We start from the raw sequence: 26,852 nt of genomic DNA, 5'->3' as shown, positions 1-26,852 counted from the left end.
AGCGCTGACCAGAGACAAAAAGCGCCAAATAGTGGCGCTCGGCTAGAAGGTGCTCGCCCGAAGGGCGCCGACCAGAAGTACTAGAAGTGACCCCGCCACAGGGCGCCCCGTCGGGCGACTGGCTCGGCTCAGCACCCCTGCCGAGCCAATGCCTTAACCAAATGTTCAACTTTCGCCTAACCCTCTAAGCCTGAGGGACTTGACAAACTCCACTACAACCTGCCGCTATCTCCAAGTCATCAAGGCATAAGATCTCCGCAGGTATTCGGCACGACCTGCCATTAATGCATGAGACCCCCTCAAGTCTCCGATGCACTCAATCATTTAATTAACACGGCTCAAGGCGATCTCCGGATCACTGAACCATCAAAGCGTATGGCTCTCCCTGACTGCCGGTTCACTCGGTAATAAATGCACTTACCATCCACGGACCCCAAGCCCACCACGGCCGGCGGTTCAACCACTCCAACAGATCCGATCGACCATGACAACTCCCTGGTTCCGGTCTGATTCGGCCTTATTCTCCACTACGCCATCAATGGGCCAAATCGTGCCCAATTATTACAAAAGAGAACAAACTCCCTGTCACCTCCCAGGCAACATAAAATCCTTCTATAAAAGGGAGCCTGGGAGAAAAGAGGGGGGGAGAAAAAAAAAACAGCACAGACACAATTGAACACAATATTCTCTTTATTTTCTCCACATATCTCTTCTTCGCTCTCTTGCTTGCTCTCTCCACATATTTGCCCCCTCTGACTTAAGCATCGGAGGGCCGGCGCCGGGGAGCCCGGCCACCGGCTTTTTTGCAGGACAGGACAGGACAGGGCGCACTCCTCTTCTCTCTCACACTCACCCCCCAGGAGGACGCAGCCGGCCGGCGCACCGCCGTCCGCCCTCCCGGCAGCGGAGCTCCTCCTCCCCTGGCTCCGTGGCGGCCCCCGGGTCCAATTTCCAGCAACAGCGGCACTACCATAGCATCTGTCGCATGCCATCGAGAAGAGGGTGTTTTATCTCCGATCGCCGCTCCTTCTCCTATGGACGCTCAACGAGGCCGAATCTTCTTGCAGGATGATGCATCCAACCCCTAGCACATATCTCGTATAGGAGAGACTTTTCCATGTTGTCCAGAGTTTTGCCCCAAATGCTGAAACCTCAAAGGAACGGCGCCCCTACAGCAACTAGTCTGACGTCGTTGTACCTTATCACAAATGTCCCTCCAGCACTCTCACCACCAATGGGTAGACCCCCATCGAAATTTATCTTAGATGGTCAGGGAGTGGGGCTCTTAAGAAACAAGAAAAAATCTGGATGCTGTGATAACGAAAAAGAGGTCCCAGATGTCCCGAGCCATATTAGATAAATAAGTCTCCGCAGCCTCAAAAATCTCCGCCGTCGTGGTCTCCTTCCACGCCCAGCGCCTCCGGACCGCCCTCATCTCCAAGCAAAGCCTCTACGATGTAGGATTGGGCCAGGCCCAGCGCAACTCGTTGACATTGGGGTGGTTCGGGGTTCCGTTTTCCCTTTCTGTGCTTAAAATATAAAAGTGAAAAAAAAAATCCCGAATGTAGCAAATGACGATAGAATTCCCCTTCTCCCCTCCTTTCCTCGATCCCGTCGCCGATTGAATGCGAAATCCTCGTACCGAAAAGGAAATGAAAAAGGCCAAATCCAACCCTGCGATATCGGTGAGCGCTCGAGCGCGGAACGCCGGCGAGCTTGTCGTCGTCGTCGGCGGCGGCGAAGGCGAAGGTGAGGGTCGCCATCCCCTTCTTTCCGATTTGATTCTTGCCATCGTTTCGTTTTCTTTCGATCTCTCCTTAATTCGGAACGAATTCGAATGGATCCATTGTTTATAGGTTCCTGCTCTCTCTTTCTCTCCTTGCCTTCAATCTTTTGTGTTGAATTTTTTCGCCTTTGATGAGCATAAGTGGTGGTCAATTGATTGATTTGAGATAGGTGTCTGCAACGGAAATTTGAGACGATTTAGTTGTTAATGTACAAACACTGAAGTCCGTCATTGTGTAGAGGGTTTGGCAGATATCGTGTGGATCCTAAATTACTGCTTCTGGATTTTTTTTTTTCTTTTTTCTTTTTTTTTCTCGAGAGAATTTGGTGGGGGGGGGGGGGGGGGTGCTGCCGAGCACAAAACTCCTTTTGAGTGCGAATTTGTTCATTTGGAATCTGGGACTCAATCGCAGACATTTATGCAACACATGTAACACAGGCCCTTCCTGCATGCCACTGATGCCCCACAAATAGGAAGAACCCTGTTCAGGAAGTCAATTAGCTAATTCCTCTGGATGTCTATATGATGGAACCTGGAACCTAGAGCCTTCCCCTAGGATAGTTGTGCATTGCATACTTCAAAAAATTCTGATTTCAAAGGTTTAACTACTCAATGGCTTGATGCTGTGACTGACAGAAACATTTTTCAGATGCATGAGAGAATACTTTGGCAGGGTATAAAAAGGGTGTGTTTGCTTGATATACCGTTATATAATGAGGGAAAAGGTGAACTATGTTATTCATCAAATTCTAAGCAGATAGTTTCCAGAATTAATGGCCTCAGTTAGAAATTTAAGCACTCAAAAATTTAAACTTTCGCTCAACCCTAATTGATGTTGTCTATGCCTTTCAAGCATAAAAAAAAGAAGACAAGCCATATCATCTATAACCCCTTAGGCCTTGATACACCAAAATAAGAAATGATGCTTTGGACAAGCTTGTCTTTTCAGTTTATTTTGATAACAAGATGTGATCTTGGTTCTTGTATTGCAGTCATGGTTTGCAAATCTGGAATACAAGTTTGATTATTAATTGCTAATGGTTGTATATATAGACTGCCATATCAAAGCTTTTCCATTAATAGGATGTATTTTTTAAAAAATAGATCCTACTAATGGAAATCACACATGTTTTAACCTCCTTAGGTTCAAGAGGTGTCCCCTTTTTTCTGAATATGGGGAGAGAGTGCCAAAATAAATGAATTGGCATCAGGAGTGATTTAGGGTAAAGAGCGCGAGTTGGAGGCTTCAAGTGGCACAAGGATGGGGGAGCAAGTGCATGGAAAGCATTGCAAAGATGAGTTACGAAATCTCCATGATCTAAAATTACATCCTTAAGCCCATGATATCAACCATTTCACCTCTGCAAACATCAGCTTTCTTAAATTTAATACTTTTGAAAGTTGTGAGATAAATGACATTTGATGATTAGCAACATCGGCAAATGCATTGTTTTATGGGCCTTTCGATGGTGTTATAATGAGAGAGGGAGCAAAGGAGAAGAACCTGTTGGCAAAATGTCTTTCTGAGCATTGAAAAAGCAAGATTCTGAGAGCATAGGCATTGTGGTTTAATAATAGAAGTAAGAAGAAAACATTATAATTTGTTTTAATTATAGAAGTAAGAAGAAAACGTTATAATTTTTCATCAATATATCAAATAGATATTAAAAAAGGTCAAACTCAATTGTAACACCTATATAAAGGAACATTTTTGATGCTTGGCTACAATAGTCAGATCTGCTTCCTGGAAACTAAGCATCCGAACAATAAAAAATGGATGTCAGGGAACTGGAAGCTTTCCACTATAAAACTTAATCTAGTGAGGTTTTCCAGTCTAGTAGTTTAAGGAAGGATTCCTGTATCATTTATAACCTACAACAGTGTGACTGGATATTGATCACAAGGATGCCTTCAAATTTGAGAACAATTTTTGATGTACATTAAGCATATGAAAGTTCGGCCAAAGCTGCTACCATCTTTCCCTGAGTGGATAGGGTTCAGAACTTGCTGAGTGCAACCCTATTCTTTCTCCCTAGAATATGCTCCATGGTCAAGCAACTAACCATTTCTGAAGTGCCAGCAATCTCTCTTTCTTATGGGTACAAAGTTAGGAGGGAAATCACGTCTTTCCTTGAACTCATTAATAAGAGTTTTACATAGTTTGTAGAGGATAAACAATCCAGAAAAATTGTGATAACAATTTTATACAAAACAAACTTATTATTTTATTCAAGAAAAATCCCTCATTACTAATTACGATGAAGGTTAAAGTGGTGAATAGTTCAATAATTATGAAAGACCATTGATATAGTTGTTAATAAAAAAATCAAGAATTGTAAATCATTATACTTTTTAGCTCATCAGAACATCTATCAGCATGACAAGAACAAAATTATACATACCTATCAGTTTTGTGACAAATCCAGCTTGTAGTTATTTGAACCTGAGATGGATGGGCACGTGGATGGGGTGAAAAGGAAGAGAGCTGGATCTTTAAGAAATTTTCAATGTGAGAGAGCCTAGTAAGTGTTGGCATAGACTAATGTTGCGAAACCAGCCAAACAAGTAAAACCTACGTCTGCTAGCTTATAGTAAGAAATGTTACTAAAAACTAGGAAATCAAGCAATAACAACAGAACCTGAAGGACGCAAATTCAGTGAGGATGCCAACCCCTAGTCCACCATATGAATGTAAAGAGAATGGTAATAAGTACACTATCTGGTACAATATCAATGTATATAATATCATTTTATATGGATTCATTAGATGCTACTTTTACCATTTAGGTTGATGAAATCAAACATATACAACGATCGATTTTGTGGGACTTTTGCTTGTACATTTTAAAGCCATTCTTGATCATTTGCCACTGATTCATTTCACTATTCAGTCTCTTGTGAGTAGCATAATCCATGTCACCTCACGAGTTAGAAAACCTAATAAGCTTCTTTTGATATACTAAACTGTTCAAATGTTGCGTAGCTGATGTCATTTTGTAAGAATTTCCGGGAGCTGGAAGCACCTGTCTTGTTCAAGACAGAGTTACAATTACGAGTTAAATAGTCATATACTCATGCTTCTGTTTTTGCAACAGGTATAATGGAGATATCGTTGCTCAAGACATTGCTCAATAGCATCAGATGCTTTGATCTTTTGTCATCTAGCAACACTATAAAATCTGAGCTGGTTCAAAGATACTGCCCAAAAATTGATGAAATCTTGGAGCTTTTGAAACCTGTGCTTGATCAAGCTGTTGCTTCTGAGATATCATCAGATGGGAACCTGATTCAGTTGTTGAAAGAACTTGATGGTGTTGTCAATGAAGCTAGGGAACTTGTTGGGTGCTGGCACCCAACGGCCAGTAAAGTTTATTTTGTATGTTACATTGACCTTATTTTGGAAACTTAGCCTTTCTTGTTTGCTTCTATTATAAAAAAATTATGTTATACAAATAACTTTTTGAATCTTTTCTCTTTTCCATGTCTTTCTTATCATGGAAAGTAAGTTCTATGTTATAAAATATGTTGATCTCTTAGCTGCTTTTGTCCACAACCGATTCATCTAATATGGTTGTCTGCATTGAACTGGAAATATTTTCTCCTAGGTTGCAGAGTGAAATTTTAGCCAGATTCTGCCCTCAGGTTTTAGTTGATTCATATCAATTCTAGCCTTGATAACTGTGATAGCAGGTCTGCAGCAAGGTTGGAGATGCGAATGATTTAGTTGGTTAATTTAGGATTCACTATTTATGAGCATCCTCATGTCCTGAGACAAAGAACTGATAGCATTATAACTTGCTATATAGCAGTTTTAACTTACAGGAAAGAAAACATTATTGGATTGTATATCTAATCTCTGCAATTGGAGAGTAAGCTATTTAAACTTGAGCTGGCAGAGTGTGGAACTTGATAATGTTTGTTAAATCATTCTAGAGTAACTTTTGAAGTCTTTCATTATTACTTAAAAAATATTAAAACATGAGAAGCACCTCTTAAGCTAATGTAAACATAGTTACTACTTCTAAGGTCATTATGACGTGATGATTACATGCTCATTCTTTTTCCTTGTTGGTGTTTCATAGAGAGAGTGCATTTTTTAAGTGCAACAATTATATAGTTTTCTCTACAACTGATTTCTGATCTTCAGTTAATTGATTGGTAATATTAGTACCCTTCTTTTCATCCATTAATGATGCTTCACTATCTAACTATGGCTTTCTTGTGTTAAGTTCAATGACATACATGTGATCAAGTAGGGAATGAGCATGTTGCTGTGGTAGTTTTTAAAGAATCATTCACGCTATTATTTTCTAACTGGAATTTGAATTGCTTTTCCCAGGTTTTGCAAATTGAATCCATAATAACAAATATCTGGAAATATTCCATTGAAGTATGCCGACGACTTAATTCTTTGCTTCCATTTGTAAAAATTAATAATATGTCAACATCTATCGAGGTAATGAAGCACATGTGAAGCTTGGCCTGCTTTTCATTCTTCCATCTCATGATATATTTATCTCCGTTATATTCTGATTGAGGTTTTTTCGGACAAACCATTTCAGCATTATGTACAGAAAATTCAGCACATGCATTATGAACGGATATCTGATGTCATTAAAGAGGCCATAAGAGATCAGAGGGAGAAAGTTATTCTTGGGCCTGAGCTTTTAGATAAAATTTCGAACTCTCTGAGCTTGTCATCTAATCAAGAATTGCTGATGGAGGCTGCTGCCCTTGAGAAGCTTAAAGTGAAGGCTGGCCGTGGTGAAAACCATATAGAAGTGGAAGAGATTGATCATATGATTGCACTTGTCACTAGTATGCATGAGTGCCTGCTTAAAATAAAACATTTGCACAGCATTAACGGGGTGCCTATTCCTGCTAATTTTTGCTGCCCGCTTTCCCTAGAACTGATGTCCGACCCGGTGATTGTGCATTCTGGCCTGACATATGAGCGGGCTTTTATTAGAAAATGGCTTGATCAAGGTTTCAATGTTTGTCCCAAGACACATCAAACACTTGGGAACACTAATTTGATTCCCAACTACACTGTCAAGTTATTAATTGCCAACTGGTGTGAGTCAAATGACATCAAGCTTCCAGATCCCATGAAATCCATGAAGATGAATCTCTCTTTGTCTTCTCTTAGCCCCATAGATTCAAGTTCTAATGATTGCAATGTTCCTTATTCTGGTCATTCTCCAAGGGCTAACCATCCAAGATCACCAGAATCTAACAGGTGTATGGTGAGTTCACATAAGGATTCACATTTGTCCAATGGAGACCTCCAGGGAAATTATTTGCATGAGAAGCCTTTGTCTCCACAGCACAGTGCCCCACCTGTGGCATCATCTTTGCAAATTGAAAACAGGTGTGACGCCAATATTGCAAGATTATCGTTAGTGACGACCGAAGGGAAAGAGTCTAGCTCGGGAGAGAGACATGGTGATTCTGGTGGCCAAACTGCCAACCAACCAAAACAGGATGCTCAAACCCCCATAGTTGATGAGCAGTTACAGGGCCATAACCGAAGTGTCTCTGCCTGCACTTCTGTTTCAGATAATGATTATCCTCAAGATACCAGAGATGCAAATGTGGTGTCACAAGTTTCCGATGATCTTACACATTACAGCAGTGATGCCTCAGGAGAAGTTACACGAGAAACTCCAGCTTCCTCTGCTCCTCAGAGAGAACCTGAATTCCCTACAAGGTTGGGTGAGGCTCATTTTAGAAGCCAAACCATTTTTCGATGGTCATCCATCCCTAGGATCATATCATCTCCAACTATGGATTCCAGGCCTGACCTCTCAGGTGTTGAGACTGAAGTTCGTAAGCTGATTGAGGATTTGAAAATTGATTCAGTTGATGTGCAGAGATCTGCTACAGCAGAGCTGCGTCTTCTTGCTAAACGCAATATGGAAAATAGAGTTGTCATTGCAAACTGTGAAGCTATAAGCTTGTTAGTTGATCTGCTTCATTCGACGGATCCTAAGACTCAGGAGAATGCTGTAACTGCACTTCTGAACTTATCGCTCAATGACAACAACAAGATTGCCATTGCAAATGCTGGTGCCATTGATCCTCTTATTCATGTGCTTGAGACAGGGAACACTGAAGCAAGAGAGAACTCAGCTGCAACCTTATTTAGCCTTTCAGTAATTGGAGAAAACAAGGTTATGATTGGACGATCGGGCGCAATCAGACCTCTGGTTGAATTATTAGGAAATGGGACTCCTCGAGGAAAGAAAGATGCTACAACTGCATTGTTTAATCTATCGACATTTCATGAGAACAAGGCTCGTATAGTGCAGGCTGGGGCCGTGAATCACTTAGTGGAGCTGATGGACCCAGCTGCCGGTATGGTTGATAAGGCTGTGGCTGTTTTGGCTAACCTAGCTACTATCCAAGAAGGCAGGACAGCAATTGGTCATTCGGATGGGATCCTTCCCCTTGTGGAGGTTGTTGAATTGGGATCTGCAAGAGGAAAAGAAAATGCTGCTGCAGCTTTGCTTCAGCTCTGTCAAAATAGCAATAGATTTTGTACTCGAGTTCTTCAACAAGGTGCCGTGCCACCATTAGTAGCATTATCACAGTCAGGGACACCACGAGCTAAAGAAAAGGTATTGTTGTTTTATCTTCATTTTCTGGCTTTGAATCTGTATGTACATAAGCATGTTTCTTGTTTTTAACAGGCTCCTTTTGTGTTTGTATTATTAAATTTCATGGTTTTTAAATGAATCAGATATTAATTTTCATATATAAATTTTCTCATCGTTCAACCACATTTAAGTGGCAATGTTCTGACTGTTTTTGATCTCTTTAATTAATATCAACCTTTATATTTTTTTTGTCTTTCTTTTCTTCTTTTGCCTTTAATTTTATATTTTTTTAAGTAGAACTTTCTGGGGTTTCATAAGTGACAGAACAAAAGAAAATTTCTATTAATCATGCCAAAACAGAAAAAAAGGTAAAAGAAAATTTGGAAACCTTTTTTTTCGTAGATAATAAAAGGAGAATTTAAAAAGATGCGTGTGGATCCATGCCAGGTGTCTTTACTACCCCAACATATGACGTGCAAGTTGACACTGAAACCATTGCAAGAACATGGAAAAGTTAGTGAGGCTAGGTGTGCAGGTTATGGTTACTAGTTTGGTAGGTTATGCTTAGAAAAGAAAATCCACACAGAGGTTGGTAAGGTACACTGGATGTGTGAGGGGATTGGAATACCCTGTACAGCACCAAAATCTGCTAAATGGCTTGGATGTTTACATATATACCCCAACTTTAGCTCTCATTTAATTGGTCCTGGCTTCAAAACAATTATAATAATTGTTGTTATATGTTGGACAGCTGTGGAAAATTGAAATCATTAAATGCCTACCGTCCGACCATGCCAGCTGTCAAGAGATATCAAAAATAGAAGATTTAAAGTAATTGAGCCTTTTACTTTTTGATTATTCTGATTTTCCATTAGTTTTCAGCAAGGTCCGCCGTACCGGTACCGGTCGGCGTACCGGTGGCGGGCCGGACCGGTACGGTACCGGTCCGGTCCGGTACGTACCGGCCGGTATCGGTACAGTACCGGCCGGTACCGCGAGCCAAAAACCACAGCGCCTCGCGCTGTGGTTCATAAAAAAAAAAAAAATTCGTACCGGTGCGAACCGGCCGGTTCGCACGCCAGTACCAAGCGGTACCGGCCGGTACCGACCGGTACGGGCTTCGTACCGGCCGGTTCGTACAAGAAAACCGGAGACCGGTTTTCTTGTGGTTCCGGTACCGGTCTGGGACCGGACCGGTACGTACCGGCCCGTACCGGCCGGTACGGGCCGGTACGGCATTCCATGGTTTTCAGTATATCTTGGTAGCTCTTTGGAATGGTTTTTACTTAATATCTATATTTTGTTTGTTTTGTTTGGCATACTTTTTAAGTGCAATCCAGTAGAAGATATATCATTGTTGCATATAAATCTATAGTTGTAGAGTTTTTGCTCTTTAAATAAGAGGAATCTTAGAAAGACATAGCAATACTACTCTTTTTTTTTTTCTTAATTTAGTGACAATTTTATTGTTGAAATCAATGCACAACATGTGCATTGATTTCCTAGTATATCAAATTTTGCCCATGGAGTAAAACAATATGCTTTTGGTAAGAGAGTGAGATTTATTAAAGGTGGTAAAATAGTCTTCGTTCTTTAGAAACCATGAAAAGGTCATCTATAGGATTGTGCTAGGGGAACCATATATAAACTGTCTTTCTATCATATTATTGAAGTAGCAAGCATTAAAATTGCTGCCAAATGGGAAGGAAATTTGGGATACCAGAGAGTTAGGTAGAATTATGCTCAATACTTGATGGACTTGCTTTATTTAGTGAAAACTTGAAAAAGGGAAAATATAAGAGTATTGATAAGAACAAAGGTGATTTACAGAGTTGGATGAATTCCTATGGGACATAAGGGTAAAATATAAAGTTATTAGTAAGGGTGATTGAAAATTGATGTTGAAACCATGGAATAGGGCATCGTATTGTGCTTGTTTCAGCATGGTACAAGGTATGCGTGTTGGTCCATATTGGCCCATGCGAGTGTTAGTTCTGCATGCTTTTGCAAGGACCGGTTTTAGTTGCCACAAGCCTTCACACATGGTTGGGAAGCTGACCATTAAATCTCAGCATTGCATGTCCACACCATGCCAACCTTTGATTTGATGGGCATTACAATCAGTACTTTAGTCTTTGGTTGAAAGATGACAACAATAGTTGTGGATTGATTCTTGTAACCCTATTGTCAAGAAGTCAACCATGGATGCTCCATCCCTATTCTAGTAACCGGTTAGAGATTTTTAGCGATAAGAGAATCTACATATGGTTTTTATCAACTTCGAATGCATATATAATAAGGATTTTTTTTTTTAAAATACTGTCAGTTTGGTACAATACCTACTGGTAAAGTATTATTCTGATAGAAAAATGGTAGCTATATGGGTACAGGACACTAGCTCTTGCTTGAACCAGTCCATCCCGTCTATGTTGGTCTGTATTGGTTGTGTCCTAACAACCATGCTGATCGGCTGTTGCACATTGGCTGCCTTTTGTTCTTGTTTATACTAACTGTCTCGGTCCATTCTGACCATACTGGTGTCTATTGCTTGTGTACTGGAAAATCCTCACCAATTGTACAAGTTGCACTCCATTTACCCTTTTTTTTTTGTTGATACTGTCTGTCCATCCCTACTGTACTGTTCCGCAACAAAACAATTACAGGGCTCAGTTCCAACACTTAAACCCTTGATATATAGTGTGTTTTGTTGTAATTGTTTGATCTTTAAGAAAGGTGGTGTTTTAGATTAAGGATGTGTGTGATGGAGTAATGAGGTCGCTTTGGCAACACAAACAAATTTTCTATGGCAATCAGCCTACACTAAGATTTACGGGCTGTTTGGATGCTGGAAGAGGTTATTCATGGAATGTTCTCTTTATAGTTAAGAGATGGAATAGCTTAACATGATGAAGCGAGCTTTTTTTTTTTCCTGATTGAGGGACCTTGCCGCTCCGAAATCCCTAAAATGTAGGGATAAGCTAAATCCATTTTCCAATGGAATATAATATTGTCTCGAAAATAAGCAATCACGAGAGCTTGGCAACCTTCCACCACCAGTCTGACTATTATTATTCTCATCTCTTTGAGATGGCGACAACTGCCACATAAGCTATCAACGAATTAGCAATCTGCTCACCAAGCAGTCCCTTAGCCTCGTACAGCGAGGATTTAAAAGTCATTTGTCAATGCTGTGCTCTCCAGTTTGGCATTGACATAGCATGTGATGTAGTGTCACTGGTAGGCAGATACTGCAGGGTGTTCCTAGTACAAGCATACATCCAGCATCGTGCTAGTGCTGTATGCCAGTATGATGCCAACGATGCATGTACTTGCCATGCTAACCTTCACTTTATGGCTTATTTGGATGTTGGGACTCACTATCCAGATCATTAGGGTTGATGAGAGAGCATTTCCATTTAAAGGGATGAAGGAAGGGAGTTTAAGAGAATTTATTAGGTGGTTTGTTCTTCTCCAACCAAATTTCTCAGGTATAACAGTCTCCTTGATGAGGTGATTTACTTTATCTGAAAAAGATGGAGATTTGGCATTGACGGGCTGCCAGATTCTGACATCCAAACAAGCTCCTAGTCCATCTCTCCACATCTCGTATCGTGCTCATATGCATTTTGCGGTGTGCGTTATTTTCAAGGAATATTCTGTGAGTTTATGATTACATTGTTAGGTGTTATTAGATTTTGCAGCTATTGAACAACTATGTGGTTAGGAGTTTTGAAGCATAGTGTAGTGGTCTTATAATAAGATTTTAGTCTTTTATTTTTAATGATTCAGCATGGTGGGTTAAGAATATTAACATCATAGTCAAATATACAAATGGATTTTGATTGGATAATCTTGGGAAGTGTTAATTCTTATTTTTGGAAAAACCTTAATCACGGTCGGCAGAATCGTCCCAAACTGGGCGGTTCGGGGCGTATCGAGCCATACCGATGGCGGACCGGAACGGTTTCGGCAATGAAAATGAAACGCATCGACCGAGAGGGAGAAGTAGATGGAAAGAGAGAAAAAGAGAGAGCAGGGGGAAAGAGGGAGAGAGGAAGGAAGAGAGGGGGAGGTGGAGGCCGGCCGACGGAGGGCCAATGAGCCGCGTGGAGGAGGGCTCCGCCGCCGGGTCCCCCGTTTCGTTCCGGAGGAGGGCTCCGCGGCTGTGGACCCTCCTCCGCACGGGTTGTCATCCTCCGCCAGCCTCTACCGGCCTCCTCTCTTCCTCCCTCTCTCTCTCCATTCTCTCTCTTTTCCTTTCTTCCTTCGCCCTCTCCCCCACCTCCTGTACTGTGTCGGTACAGGGCCGGCATGAAACAGTATGGGGGCCTGCCATTCCGTGTCGCCAGGCAACCGGTTCAGGCCTTGATTCTGGCACAGCAGACCTTGGCCTTAATAATGAGATGGGAGTTCAATGATTTAGTGGTATTCAAGTCTAAAGGGTTTGATAAGGAATACATGTAGACTCCCATACAAAGATGTAAAATCTAGAAATGGATTTAAACATCTTTATTTTTCTTTTTCGTAGTAGACTATTCTTATGGTTGCTATAATATTATGTAAAGACTAAGTGCCTGACAAGTTGTTCTGGATTCACTTTGGGTTTCCCCGATAGGAGAAATTTATCATAGCATGAGCTTATTGTCCTTTAATAAACTGCCAATATAAGCAAATCTTAGAATGGCATGGATAAAGACATCATAGAGAAGAAGACATATCAAATATATATAAGAGATTGGAAGATAAGAAGAAAGGTGGAAGGAAGAGGGAGGAGAGAGAGAAAGAGAGGAAATGATGGTGCCTACTATATGTGCCTATTCTTAAATAAATAAATAATACAACCAAGGTTCCCTGTCTTGGTATCGGACTCCGTACCGGCGCCACACTAGCACAGTGTCGGTATGGTATGGTACGGAATTTTTTTGACGTACCAAGTGTCGGTACGCCACTCGTACCGAGTACTGATACTGAATCGGTATGGTACAATACCTTCATACTGTCCAATTCGGTATGGTATGGCATATCGTGGTTGAGAATAATTTAATGAAATAGAATATATCGAAAAAAGTAAGAAAATTCTGTATGTATTTTGATATAAAGACTAAATTATTAAAATATTTAAAGTTTATTTTCTTCGTAAGGATTAAGTGATCCTTAGCCTCTATATTATATATAGCCTTTTCTATTTCTTATCAAGTTTTTGCCCAACCTTATTAAACAACTTGTTGGTACACTGATGCTACTCAATGTCTTGTATCATGTTTTCATCCAAACACCCCCTTATTAGATCATCATCTTTCACATTGAAGCAAGGACAGATTGGGATAGATTCCAAGATTGGGAAATAACTCCTCTGAGGCTCTTACCCTTTTGGCAAGCGAGGAAATAATTTGTATTTGGAATTAATGCAAGATAAATTTAGTTTTCACTAGGAAATATAGAAGGGCCGCACATGCGCACGCATACACACACACACAGTATTAAAGGATTTGTAAGGGACAGGATCTATGGGCCTGACGGTTAGGAAGAACAGGGGATTTAATGGGATTGGAACATCAAAATACAATTGGGGGAGAGAGTTTGGTAAAAGATACATGAAATTATTAAGGATTTGTATATTTAGAGTGAGGTTTTAAATTCAGTTTCATTTTAGTTTGATCCCCTATATAATGTTTCGGTTTTAGAGGTTTCGCTCTAAGTTTTGGAGTTTTATTAAAAAAAGTTAGAATAGAAAAATAATTAAAAGAAATCAAGTTATTTTGCATTACTTTATGGTACTTAAGTTACTATCTAGGATCATAATTTGGACAGTTTGATTAATGAAGCAGCATACTTCTAAGCACTATCTATTCAAGGGTTTCCTAAAATGTAAGTTATAAATTGAACAAGAGATAGGCATGCACAGGATCTTCTCCATTTTCAAATATTTAGAAGTGGAGATGATGAAGAAGATAGTTAGAGGCTTCTTGGAAATGAATTTGGAGTTAACTAAATCTTGAGCATATCATTGGTGGAATCTTGCCACTTAGAGCATGACAAACTAGTCACAAGAACCAAAGTGATATGGTCTGTCCTTTAGGTCGAGTTATCAAAAGTTTCTTTTGGTAGCAATCAGTAACAATAAGAATAAAAAAGAAAGATCAAATAAATTTGCATCCACATCTGTCTTGACTGTTCTAATGTGTCCCAACCATGGTTTGTCGTACCGCCCCATCCGGGGTGTACCATACCATACCGGCATGAAACACACCTGCAAGTCAGTACAAGTTTCGTACTGCCCGTACCGAGGTGTACCGTCCTGTATCGAGGCATACCGATCTGTATGAGGCATACCGAGGTGCGTACTAGTCCATATCAAGACGTACCGAGATGAAAATTGAAAAAAAAATGGTTGGAGAACTATTTCGGCATAGAGATGTACTGTATCGTACTGTACCGTATCGAACTGATAAGGTACCAGTACGTTTTCTGGTACCGAGATTGTGGACTTTGGTCCCAACACTTGGAACATAATGGAATAGTCAAGATGGACCGGGATGGTTCGGATGTCTCAATTCAAGAGAGAACCAATAACTGCAACCCATTCTGATCCTGTGTCACTATTGAAAAGATATGGTACTGAGTACATTGTTTGCTCTGCTGGCACCTAAACCTTAATATAGCAAAACCTATTATGTCTTCAGTAGACATGCGGCAGTAGATGTACTAATCTACTAGATCTACCAGACAGACTAAAAGTTAGATGCTTAATATATATATATATATATATATATATATATATATATATATATATATATATATATATATATATATAAAATTTAATTTTTAATTACACATAATCAGATTATCTGGATGGTTAGAGACTTGAGTGGCTTTATAACAGCAATCCTACTGCAAGGAGACAAAAAAATAGGAAATAACAGTTTCGGTCATTTTTGGCTGAAATTGCCGAAACTGGCCAAGACCAGCTGAAACTGATTGAAAGTTTCAATCATTTTCAGATTGGCCCCGGACAAAATGGAGCAATTTCAACAGAATCTTACAACCTTGATTGGGAGGATTTTTTTTATATGTGCATTTATGATTTCCATTAATCGCAAGAGAGTTGATTGAAAGAGGATTAGAAGGTCAGATAATAAGAGAGGTAGGTTGTGAGAAACACAGATTAGGAAAAGCTGCCATTTTTATCAGGGAAACCTATTGCAGGGTGCTAGAGACTGGTTGTAAGTGGATCCATGGTCGCGTGGGCACAAAAAATTGTTAGACGAAATATTTCTAAAATATCCCTAAGACTTAAAACTCTGTCGTTGTAAATAGAATGTAGGAATATAAATTGGTCTTGTTTGATAAACATTGCATGTGGATAAATTGAGACAGCTGTGCTGGTGTATTCGACTGTACTTAAGTTTGGTGTGGAGGTTGGGTTTTGTCCCTCAAATTTGTAATCTTGTTTTTGTAGACCTTGTTGCTTTCTGCCTGGGAAGTGCTCTCAAGTTATAGGAAGGGTGTGCAAAATTAAACTTCTTTTGTTAAATTTTTTTTGCCTGGAGGGCAGTTCGTCGAGTTGAAAAAAAAAAAGGATGAATGGATGGTTACCCATCTTCTTTCCATTTTCATTGTTTCTATTTGTTTATTTATTTATTCCTTCCATCTGTGTGAAGTCTAGTTAAATCATTTCATTAAATTAGTTGACGAAGATCCTAAGATGTGAATCTCGCTTTGCAGGCACACGCTCTTCTTAGCTATTTCCGAAATCAACGTTATGGCAATGCAGGGAGGGGATGATCCTGGCATATATTTTTCCAATACACCTTTATCAGTCAGTTTTGTGTAATTATGAGTTGGAACCTATTTAACTCTCTTAAGCGGGGACATGGGTGTCATGAGTTCAGTGTGCAACTTTTTTGAAGTTATACTGTCAAGTAGATCAGATAATTGTTCTAGGGTTGCTTCTTTGTAAAAAAGACTGAACTGTAAAGTGGTCCATTTGAAGTCCATTGATTCTTTGTTTATCTTGATACTATTGTATATGCCTTTTCCCATACTAGTTGAACTGATGTACTGGTTCTTTTGGGTTGCGGTCGCATTACAATTCGCAGAACAAACCTCTAAAAATTGTGCTTGTTTTTCTAAAATCCAATGTTCTAAAAATTGTGGATTACTCACTTTTATCACCCATTCCTACGAAGAGGAAAGTTGCTGCTGGTCCGGCGCAAGACGCCGAGTTGCGATTGTCGGAGATCTCGCCTCATTTGCCCTCCGGATTGGAGAAATTGGATGGAGTTGTTGCATGCTTTCGTGGGGATGGTTCGGTGGCCGTTGCGCTCACAAGTTGGCGTTGGATGGCAGAGGAAGAGCTTCGGTCGACACTCTAACTCCAATTTAAACAACGAAAACAACGAAGTCTACTTATTGGAGCATATCCAATAGAGAATCTTCCGATGCTTAAGTTAAACATAGTTTTTAAGGAACAAGAGGCTTGAGAGAGGTAAAGAGAGAGTGTAAAAGAGTCAAAAAAAAATTTACCTGGAGAACCTTCGGAAATACTATATATAGGTGAGAGTCGCATTCTGCCACAGAGTAATCCAAAGTTATACACTTAGTTCATTTGGTAACAAATTGTGTATCTCACACACAAATCACGCCTATGCTTCTTGGCCGCATAGATTTGCTTGGATATCGTATTTATTAGAAAATAGTTAGCGATCACGATTAAATTGTTGCCAAATAAGGAAAGAGTTTGAAATGCGAAGGATTCTTCATTTGGGTTGACAACATGGTAAGTTTTTAATGGTTAACTCATAGCTAGGTGGCAAGCTTTCATTTGTCGATTTACCTTATCAACAGAGGCCTATTTTGAGGTGTATCACGGCCTCTTTACTGATTGAACAATTTATATATTTTGCCACCGTATCTCTGCAATCGATTTGGTTTTTTTTTTTTCCTATATATACTTGTACATAAGAGGCTTGACTCTTTTTTTTTTTGTTATAATAGATGACTCATACACTTCTAGTATGAATATATCAAAAAAAATTAAAAAATAATTAGTTTTGGAACGCTCTAGACACCTCTCTCTCACCAATTCAGAAAGCTCCCCAAGAGTGGTCGGCCACATACAAGGCTATCCAATCTGTAGCTCCATTGGCTTTTTTGTAGGCATGTTTGGCCTGTAAGGTAACGTCTCCACCTACTATGGCTCAAATATTTCGGAGCAAAATGGATGGCAGCTACCCATGCCATTGGTGTACTTTTGGATCTAACTGATCACTGTAGCCGAGTCATCCTTGAACAATACTACGCTAACGTGACCCTTTCTCTAAATAATAAAATAGAAGAACTTGACACTTTTAAATTGAGGTGGGCTTAAATCAAGCTATGTATGAAGCTAAACTCAAGTTGGTTTCAAGCTTTGGCCAAACTTAAAAGTTAATGTCTTCTCAAAATAAGCATAGCCAATAATCCATGAAGGCCAATGTAAATAAGTCACCATATCGATAGCTTAATCATACTTTCTCCCAAACAAACTTTGTTTGAGATATTGGATGGAATACAATGCGTTATATGTTTGCATATAGTTTTGTACTAATTGAATCGTGATCTGCTTTGACTAGGATCACGGTCAGGTACTTTAAAAAATATGTTCTTAATTGACCTCCTACCCAAGCTGGGTTCTCTTGAAATTCTTCTTTGAATCAGAGGTGAGATCCATCATAAGGGATCCAGTTAATGATCAGAAGATGTTTATCAACTAAGGGCAATCTAACAGTAAGTGATGGCAAAACTACAAAGTAAAACTATTATCTCTTCAACAATGTATATCAAGAGCAAGAGAAATCTTTATTACTGCAGTGATAAGAGCGAGTCATGGGGATCGGAAGCCACTCTGGCTTCCGACATTAATCACTTATTTGTAATTTACTTTAACTTCATCCATTTTTATCCACGGATGCGGATGGAGAGAGCGAACGAAATGGATGCGTCGTTGTTGCCTCCGTTATGATTGATATAATACCTGCCTCATTTGCAGATGCGCCAGAATTGAATTTATTAGATATAATTTTTTTTAAAAAAATCGACTATTATAATGACCGTTGCTTCTCTCATAAGAGAGAGAATATTAGTGATATATCTCTTTACCAAAAAAACATTCTTCATCTGAATTAAACAAGATATTCTTTATGTTTAGCAAGCTAATGTAACTTTTACAAAACTATCTTAAACAACAACTGTTACGACCCGGATCTGGCGCATGATTTGTTGCGCCTTAGATCCGAAGCGTAATATAGCCGTGCTACCGTAGGATATTGCCCACAATAACACGAAGCTCATGATAACAATATTCTTTTATATAACATGGTAAAATTTGTTCAATTCTATTTGCTAATAAAAAAAAAAGGAGTATAGAGCATCTAAAATCCAACATCATGCCCAACTTATCATTAGCTACACTACTAAAACTTTTTGGTGCAGATACCAATGTCAGGTCAGCCGGTTGCCATAGGATCCAACCAGCTCAGCGTGTCCCAGCCAATTCAGCCAGCCTGATTTATTTTGGATTGATTTATTTTAGTTAGATTTATTTTATATTGATTGGATTTATTTGCATATTGTCATTTTAAGGCCTTTTAGAAATTGTCTTATTTGTAGAGGCCTATTTGTTATTTTGTGACCCTATATATACATATATATACATATATATATATATATATATACATATATATACATATATATACATATATACATATATACATATATACATATATATACATATATACATATATACATATATACATATATACATATATACATATATACATATATACATATATATATATATACATATATATATATATATATATATATATATATATATATATATATATATATATATATGGTCCATGAACGATGAACGAAAATTAGCCTTCTTTCTTCTTTCTCCTCCTCCCTTCTCTTCTCCTTCCCCCTCTCCTCTTCCTCTCTGTCTCTCCTTCCCTACCTCCGTCCTGCATTAGCTTGGATCAGAGCTTTGGCAGGCTTTGCCCCTGTCGCCAAAGCCTCGATCCCTCTTTTCTCTCTTTTTCTCTCAGTTCCCACACAAAAAAAAAAAAGAAGGAAGGGTTTTGGACAAGGCCGTCCAAAGCCTCTCGTCTGGCCGAGGAGGGGTTCATCGCTTCCCTAGCCTCGGCTGAAACCCAAACCCGACGGCGCCCAAGGAATAAGGCCGATGATCAGACGCGAGAAAGACACGCCCGATCCCGAGTCACCCGACGCCGCCTCGTGCTACCGTCGCTCGGATCCGAGGAAAAACTCCTCCTTCAACGCCGTGCTTCGACGCCCCGCTGCCCGTGGTTGAATCCCGTGGAAGAGGAACACCGCCGTTCCTTTTCGAGTGCCCCCATCGTCTTCAACCGCCACCACCCCCCATGCACCGGTCGCCGCAGAAGCAGGTAACCACCTGCAACCTCCTCCCCTCAAAGCCCCATGATGGAGCCGAACCCGTAGTGGGTTCCTGAAGCGGGTGCGCCTGCTAACTCGAACCCAATCAGGTTAAAAAAAAAAAACAAAAGAAAGTGATGCACGTGACTTGCACGTGATGGACCCTTAACGGGTTACCGAAGCGGGTCACACCCGATAACCCGCATTCTAAAGGATCCGAGTTGAAAAAAAAGAGAGAAAAAAAAGAAAAAAAAGAAAAAAAAAAGGAAAGAAAAGGGTACCTTTCACCTTCTTCCTTTGGTCGTCCGCAACTCCACCGCTGCAGTGCCTCTGCCTCTCCTCCCCTGATCGTACGCCGCTTCCGCCTCCACCGTAGCGCCGCCTCCGACGTCGCTGCTTCCATCCTCCGCCGCCGCTCGCCGCCCCATCTTCTATCGCCAAGCCGTCCACCTTCTGCCATTGCCCGAGACCTCCACTACAACGCACCTCCTTCCTTTCGCCGCCCTCTGTTTCATCTCCCCGCCACCGCCAGAGCTCCATCGTCCGCTCCCCTCCATGTAATCAAGGGTTCGGCTTCGAACCCTATTCCACCGCCACCCTTCCCACCCTGCACACATCCCACTGTCCCTCCGCCGCCCCCTCTTCTCCGAGCCGCCGCCGCCACTCCCCCCGTTCCACCGCACCTTCCAAACCCCTTCCCCCCTCACTCCACATCCCTCCCTCTTCGGGCCTCCCAAACCTGTGACTTGACTTCACCTCCACCCCACACCCCACTTTATTAGGCCGCAGCCCTTCAATCCGGCCCAGCTCACCCAAAATCACCTCCCATCCTCCCGCTTCCCCTTGCAACAAGCCCTTGGGCCCCAAATACCAGAAGCCTAGCACCCCAACCCGCAGACCCCTTCTTCTCACGGGCCAAATCAACAGGGCTGCGCCAACTTAGGGCCCAAGCTGCTTTGCCCAATAGGCCCTATTCTACTGCAGGCCCACACAACACCTTCCTCTCCACTCCTCGCACCACTTGACGAGCCGGCTTACCGTACTTTGATCGTCGCCCCAGCCCAAGTCAGGCTTCTTTTCTTACTGCAAATTTTATTTGTTTGTCTAAATTTAGAATTAATTAACTTTTATGTGCTCTATTGGTATTGCTTTCTGAAAATTCAACATATCCACTCCAAACAATACCAAAATTTTAGTAGTGGTCTATCTTTGCTATTAATTGTAAGGTACCTAATCTTTAAGAGTTCTTCGAGGCTATGTGCAGCCCTGCAACACTGAAAACTAGTACCATTTGACTGCAACTACTTACCTGGATTTATTACTAAACCAATTTTAATTGCTAAAGTTAGCTTCCGATTATATTGAGCATATCGTTGCACTTTAGACATCACTTTCATGCATTAGGTCTACTTAGGAATCTCTATAGTTGGTAGGATCATACATATCTTCATTCATTTTATGCATCTACGTAGTGATCGTGTCGCATCTCATTCTGAGTCCCAATTAGATATGGATTACAAAATCGAAGCTCTATTAAAAGCTATCCAAGACACTAATGCTCAAGTTCAAAACACCAATGCCCAAGTCCAAGCCAACAATGCCCAAATTCATGACCTAACCACAATGTCCACCCAGGTTAATGCCCGACTTGATTCAATTGAGGCTTCACTTCAGAGGGTTATTGAATCCAAGGAAGCTAGTGCCTCCCATTTACTGGGTCTTGAAGGGGACGAAACTCTAGAACAAATCCTAGAAAAACAAGGCTCTGTTCGGCAGGGCAATTTTGATAATAGGTCTGTCCTAGGTGATCATCATGCCTACCCTTGCCTTAGAGGACCTAGTCCCTTCCCTAATATTGATAGAGGCTACCGACATAATGTAGAGCCCAGAGAACCTTGTGACCTTGATGAAGATGTAACGGGAGGCATTAGGGTTGACGCCCCTACTTTTGACGGTCGTCTTGACCCGAAAGTCTTTTCAGACTGGTTGCATCAAATGGGCCACTTCTTTGAGTGGTATAATTTGTCTAAAGAGAAGAAGGTTCGATTCACCAGAATAAAACTCATCGGTCGAGCTAAACTTTTCTGGCAAAGCACTGAACATCTGTTCGCTAAGAGACATCAACATGTAATAACTGATTAGGTAGAGATGAAAGAGAGACTTAAAGAAAAATACCTACCCCCTAACTACCAAGACGATCTCCTTAACCGATGGAACACTAAGTCCATATTTATAAGGCGCCCTGACATATGGAGCACTTCCACGGGCCCTAATTCCTCAGGGTCCAAACCTTCTGTAGGGTTCTTTACCCTTAGACATAGAGCCCAGAGAACCTCGTGACCTTGATGAAGATGTAATGGGAGGCATTACGGTTGAAGCCCCCACTTTTGACGGTCGTCTTGACCCGAAAGTCTTTTCAGACTGTTGCATCAAATGGGCCACTTCTTTGAGTAGGATAATTTGTCTAAAGAGAAGAAGGTTCGATTCACTAGAATGAAACTCATCGGTCGAGCTAAACTTTTCTGGCAAAGCACCGAACATCTGTTCACTAGGAGACATCAACATGTAATAACTGATTGGTAGAGATGAAAGAGAGACTTAAAGAAAAATACCTATCCCATAACTACCAAGACGATCTTCTTAACTGATGGAACACTAAGTCCACATTTATAAGGTGCCTTGACATATGGAGCACTTCCACGGGCCCTAATTCCTCAGGGTCCAAACCTTCTGTAGGGTTCTTTACCCTTAGACCCCCTCCTACTGCCCCTGTCTCAAGCCGAGACACTAAAGACAAGACAATCCTTGAAGAGCCTTCTAAACCACATTTCAAAATTCAGTGCTATAAATACCAAGGTTTTGGACACGTTACCTCCCAATGTGCTAACAAATCTCTCGTTATTGCTCAGCAAGAGCAGGGACGTGACATAAATGACTTGGAGGAGTAAGTTTATGAACCAAACCTCGATGACATTCAGGACATTGAGGAAGAATGCGATGAAGGACCTAATACCCTAGGATGCACCCGCTTTACACCAATATCAGTTGCACAGTCAGAGAGAGAGTTTGACCGGTCCACTCTGACTGTAGTGCATGGTTACAAGGCTAAGAAATTTCCAGATTCCTTGTCCATGTCACCTCATATTAGGATTTTCGAGTTTGCACATGCACTAGCACAGCACATCCATGAGTTGCGTCAAGAAATCCATAAGGGTATTCATGCACGTACTGCTTAATCTAAGGTGCAAGCTGCTTCTCACAAGCATACTAAAAATTTTTCAACTTGGGGTTACGTAATAATCCGTCTTAAGGAATTGCAGTCTCTTAGTATCGGACCATTCAGGGTGTTGCACGAGGATGGCACTAACGCCTATGCTATTGACTTTCCATTTAATTTTGGTTATAGCCTTACTCTTAATATTAAAGATTTGGTTGCAATCCCTGGCAACTCTTTTGCTGCACACTCTCCTGTTAGGGTTTCCCAGTGCCCTAGGGCGCAGCGGAAGATACGGGATTATAAAATTTTCTTATAAAACCCATTATATGAAACCCTAATAAGCCAAGATCACCTTAATAGTATAACCAAATAATGTAGAAAATATAATCTTGGTATAGAAGAATACCTATCACGCTATATCCAATATGTCTGAAGATGTCCTAAGGTGCCCAAATGTTCACCCTCCGATGTTGATCCACACAGGAATGGGTTCAAGACTCTAGCTCCACCAAAACTTGATTCTAATTGTTCAATCCTTCCAAAGGATTTAATTGGCTGATTTTCCTTCACTTCTTTCTTTCTACCTCTAAAACATTCACTAGCCTTTTTGTCCTAAAGAAGACCCTCTTGTCTTGGGTTAGGACAAAAGAGAGAGGCTTGTAAGAAAGAAGGGATAAGGGAGAGAGAAGGAGAGACTTTTTCTTTGATGATCTTTAGAACCCCAAGGCACCTCCTTATTTATAAGAGATGGAGGGATGCATCATAAAGGGATGCATCCCATCCACACACCTCATCATGATGAGGCATGTGCCAAGAGATGCATCCCATCATGATGGGGTGCTAAGGAGAAGGGTGTATCAACTTCTTTCTCACATCTCCCTCTTAAATCCTGATGATCCAAGGGCCCAAATGCAGTGAACCAGAGCCAATGGTCCAGATCTAGGCACCATCTAATGGTCCAGATCAGGGCATCATCATCCAGGGTGCCATCCAATGGTCCAGAAGCAAGATGCCATCACCGATGGTCCAGATTCAGGCGCTGAGCAACGGTCCAGATCTTTTATCCAGAGAGCCATCCAGTGGTCCAGATTCAGGCGCTGACCAATGGACCAGATCCTTCATCCAGGAAGCCATCCAATGGTCCAGATGAAGGCGCCAACCAGTGGACCAGATCCTTCATCCAGGAAGCGATCCAATGGTCCAGAAGTGAAGGCCCTATCAAACCCAATCCAATTGGGTTTAACCAACTTAAAGAAAACATTAAACCTAATCAAATCAGGTCTAATTAAAGCCAAATGGGTTTCAACTCTTGGCTAACCCATATTAGGTCATGATCTAATCATATTAGATCAACCTAATCTAAGAATCATATTCGAATTTAATTCGAATCAGGAGCTAGGGTTTGCAACACGTGCTAGCATGTTCATCTTGCAAACATGATCTAATCCAATTAGACCCTTGATCAATTCCCTTGTGTGTGACCCATTGGGTTCCTTATCTTAGCCAGCAGTAGGTGCAGGTGCAAGTTGACCTAACCTGATTAGAATACCTCTAATCCAATTTAGGTTCAATTTAGTGCTAAACCTGACTTAGCAATCAGAACCTTTCTGATGCTTTGATCTAATCAAACTCTTTGATCCGATCAACCCACAAGACATGATTGACGTCTAGCAACGTATCATGTCTACCCGGAAGATGAGGAATGTATTGGACAAATCCAAACATACCCTTCAGTGGAAAGTTACTGTGCAATTCAATCCCTCAGTCATACTACATCCTGAATAAGTGCTCGAGTATGGATCAATATCAAACTCAATCACTTATTCATGTCTCTCTCAATCTTTTATATGATAATTCAAACAATGAAACATTAGAAACTCTTTCTAATATTCATTTTGCTTTGATCAAAGGCTTCTTGAATCATCATAAGATTAGAGTAAGTAGGATGTTACCTTCTCTTACTAGAAGTGACTGATTCCTTGTTGACCTACTCACAACCTTCGTACAAAATCCACCATATCCAGAATACCCCGTACACAACGCAATGTCGTGAATGAGGGTAAACCAAAATATAGCTTCAAGTGCACAAGGTACCATGGTGATCTCAGGTCTAAGGATCACTTGCACAACTCCCACTATGAGAACCATCTTTTGATAATTAAGTAAGAATCCATAAGATGTTCTCATGGCTGGTCATTTCAGTGAACTCATTCCTCTAATGAGCACCCACATCTTTGTATTAGTGTCTCACACAAGTGATTATGAGATCAATCACCCTCTACATTGAGCATACATAAGATGTGCCAGTCTTTCCGGTAATATTGATCCCCGACTCAATATACCAATTTGACTGGGAATATTCTAAATTAGGATTTTAGGATTTTAGGTCTCACTGGTATGATCTCATCATAACCCTAAAACCAATGTCCTAATTTATGGGGTTCATCATCCAATAATAAAATAGATAAGCAGCAAATGATGAAACACAATGCCTTTATTGATATATATCGAGTGTCAAAGTACATGATTTGGAGGATTACAAAGAGAAACCCATCAAATGATTGGCTTATAGGGCATCTACTCTTTCAATCTCCCACTTGCACTAAAGCCAATCGCCCTTATATTTTAACCCCATACAATCGAGGTGACGATTGAATTGCTGCTGTGGTAGAGCTTTAGTAAATGGGTCTGCTATATTGTTCTTTGTGTCTACTCGTTCAATCTTGACGTCTTGTCTTTCGATTATCTCTCGAACAAGGTGGAAGCGTCTCAAAATGTGCTTGGATCTATGATGAGACCTTGGTTCCTTAGCCTGTGCAACAGCTCCAGTGTTATCGCAATAAACTGGGACTGGTCCGGCAATCTCAGGAACTACACCCAGCTCTGTGATGAACTTCTTCATCCAGACTGCTTCCTTAGCAGCTTCACTAACAGCTATGTATTCTGCCTCAGTAGTTGAGTCAGCTACAGTTTGCTGTTTGGAACTTTTCCAACTCACTGCTCCACCATTCAAAGTGAAGATATATCCAGAGATTGACTTGCTATCATCTGGATCAGATTGAAAGCTAGAATCTGAATAGCCTTCTAGTTTCAATTCTGATCCTCCATAAATCAGAAAAACATCTCTAGTCCTTCTCAAGTATTTGAGAATGCTTTTCACAATTTTCCAATGATCCTCCCCGGGATCTGCCTGAAATCTACTTACCATACCTAAGGCATAAGCTACATCAGGCCTGGTACATAACATAGCATACATGATCGACCCTACTGCTGAAGCATAGGGAATAGAACTCATTCTATTCCTCTCTTCAGATGTCTTAGGAGACATCTTCCTAGAGAGTTGTATGCCATGTCCTATGGGTAAGAAACCTTTCTTACTTCCATCCATGCTGAACCTCTTCAGCACATTATCAATGTACCTAGACTGGGACAAACCTAGCATCCTTTTAGATCTATCTCTATAGATCCTTATACCAAGTATATAGGATGCTTCACCCAAGTCTTTCATGGAAAATTTCTTTGATAACCAAGTCTTGACCGATTGCATCATTGGAACATCATTTCCAATGACCAATATATCGTCCACATATAATATCAAGAAGACAATAGCACTCCCATTAGTCTTCTTGTACACACAAGGTTCATCTATATTTTTAATGAAGCCAAACTCTTTGACTATCATATCAAAATGGATGTTCCAACTCCTAGATGCCTGCTTTAATCCATAAATGGATTTCTTAAGCCTACATACTTGATTTGCTCTCCCTCTTGAGACAAATCCCTCAGGCTGTGTCATATAGACCTCTTCCTC

At 40.8% G+C, this 26,852-nt stretch overlaps 1 protein-coding gene across 2 annotated transcripts; it reads left to right on the top strand.

Moving 5' to 3' along the window:
- The first annotated feature begins 1,287 nt into the window (after positions 1-1,287).
- LOC103716639 (U-box domain-containing protein 4-like) lies at positions 1,288-16,397 on the top strand. 2 transcript variants are annotated; one of them, XM_008804722.6, is made up of 5 exons: positions 1,288-1,749; positions 4,882-5,162; positions 6,126-6,242; positions 6,349-8,406; positions 16,111-16,397. In XM_008804722.6, the coding sequence occupies exons 1-5, from the start codon at positions 1,626-1,628 to the stop codon at positions 16,168-16,170; spliced, it is 2,640 nt and encodes an 879-aa protein (XP_008802944.3). In that variant the 5' UTR covers positions 1,288-1,625; the 3' UTR covers positions 16,171-16,397. The 2 variants fall into 2 exon arrangements, with proteins under 2 accessions (XP_008802944.3, XP_088579219.1); XM_088723093.2 differs by having other exon boundaries at positions 1,567-1,749; positions 2,931-5,162.
- Positions 16,398-26,852: the final 10,455 nt, after the last annotated feature.

This window comes from Phoenix dactylifera, chromosome 6 (genome assembly GCF_051530095.1).
Source record: "Phoenix dactylifera cultivar Ajwa chromosome 6, Ajwa_hap1_PhDact_Kaust_v1.1, whole genome shotgun sequence".
Taxonomy (NCBI): domain Eukaryota; kingdom Viridiplantae; phylum Streptophyta; class Magnoliopsida; order Arecales; family Arecaceae; genus Phoenix; species Phoenix dactylifera.
Note: the sequence above shows the minus strand (reverse complement) of the source record. Positions and strands in the feature narration are given on the sequence as shown.

Excerpts from the sequence above, each read along its gene's own strand:
- LOC103716639 (XM_008804722.6), top strand. The coding sequence starts at position 1,626 with ATGCGAAATCCTCGTACCGAAAAGGAAATGAAAAAGGCCAAATCCAAC. Across the intron at positions 5,163-6,125 it reads CGGCCAGTAAAGTTTATTTT|GTTTTGCAAATTGAATCCAT; the intron begins GTATGTTACATT and ends TGCTTTTCCCAG. Across the intron at positions 8,407-16,110 it reads CACCACGAGCTAAAGAAAAG|GCACACGCTCTTCTTAGCTA; the intron begins GTATTGTTGTTT and ends CTCGCTTTGCAG.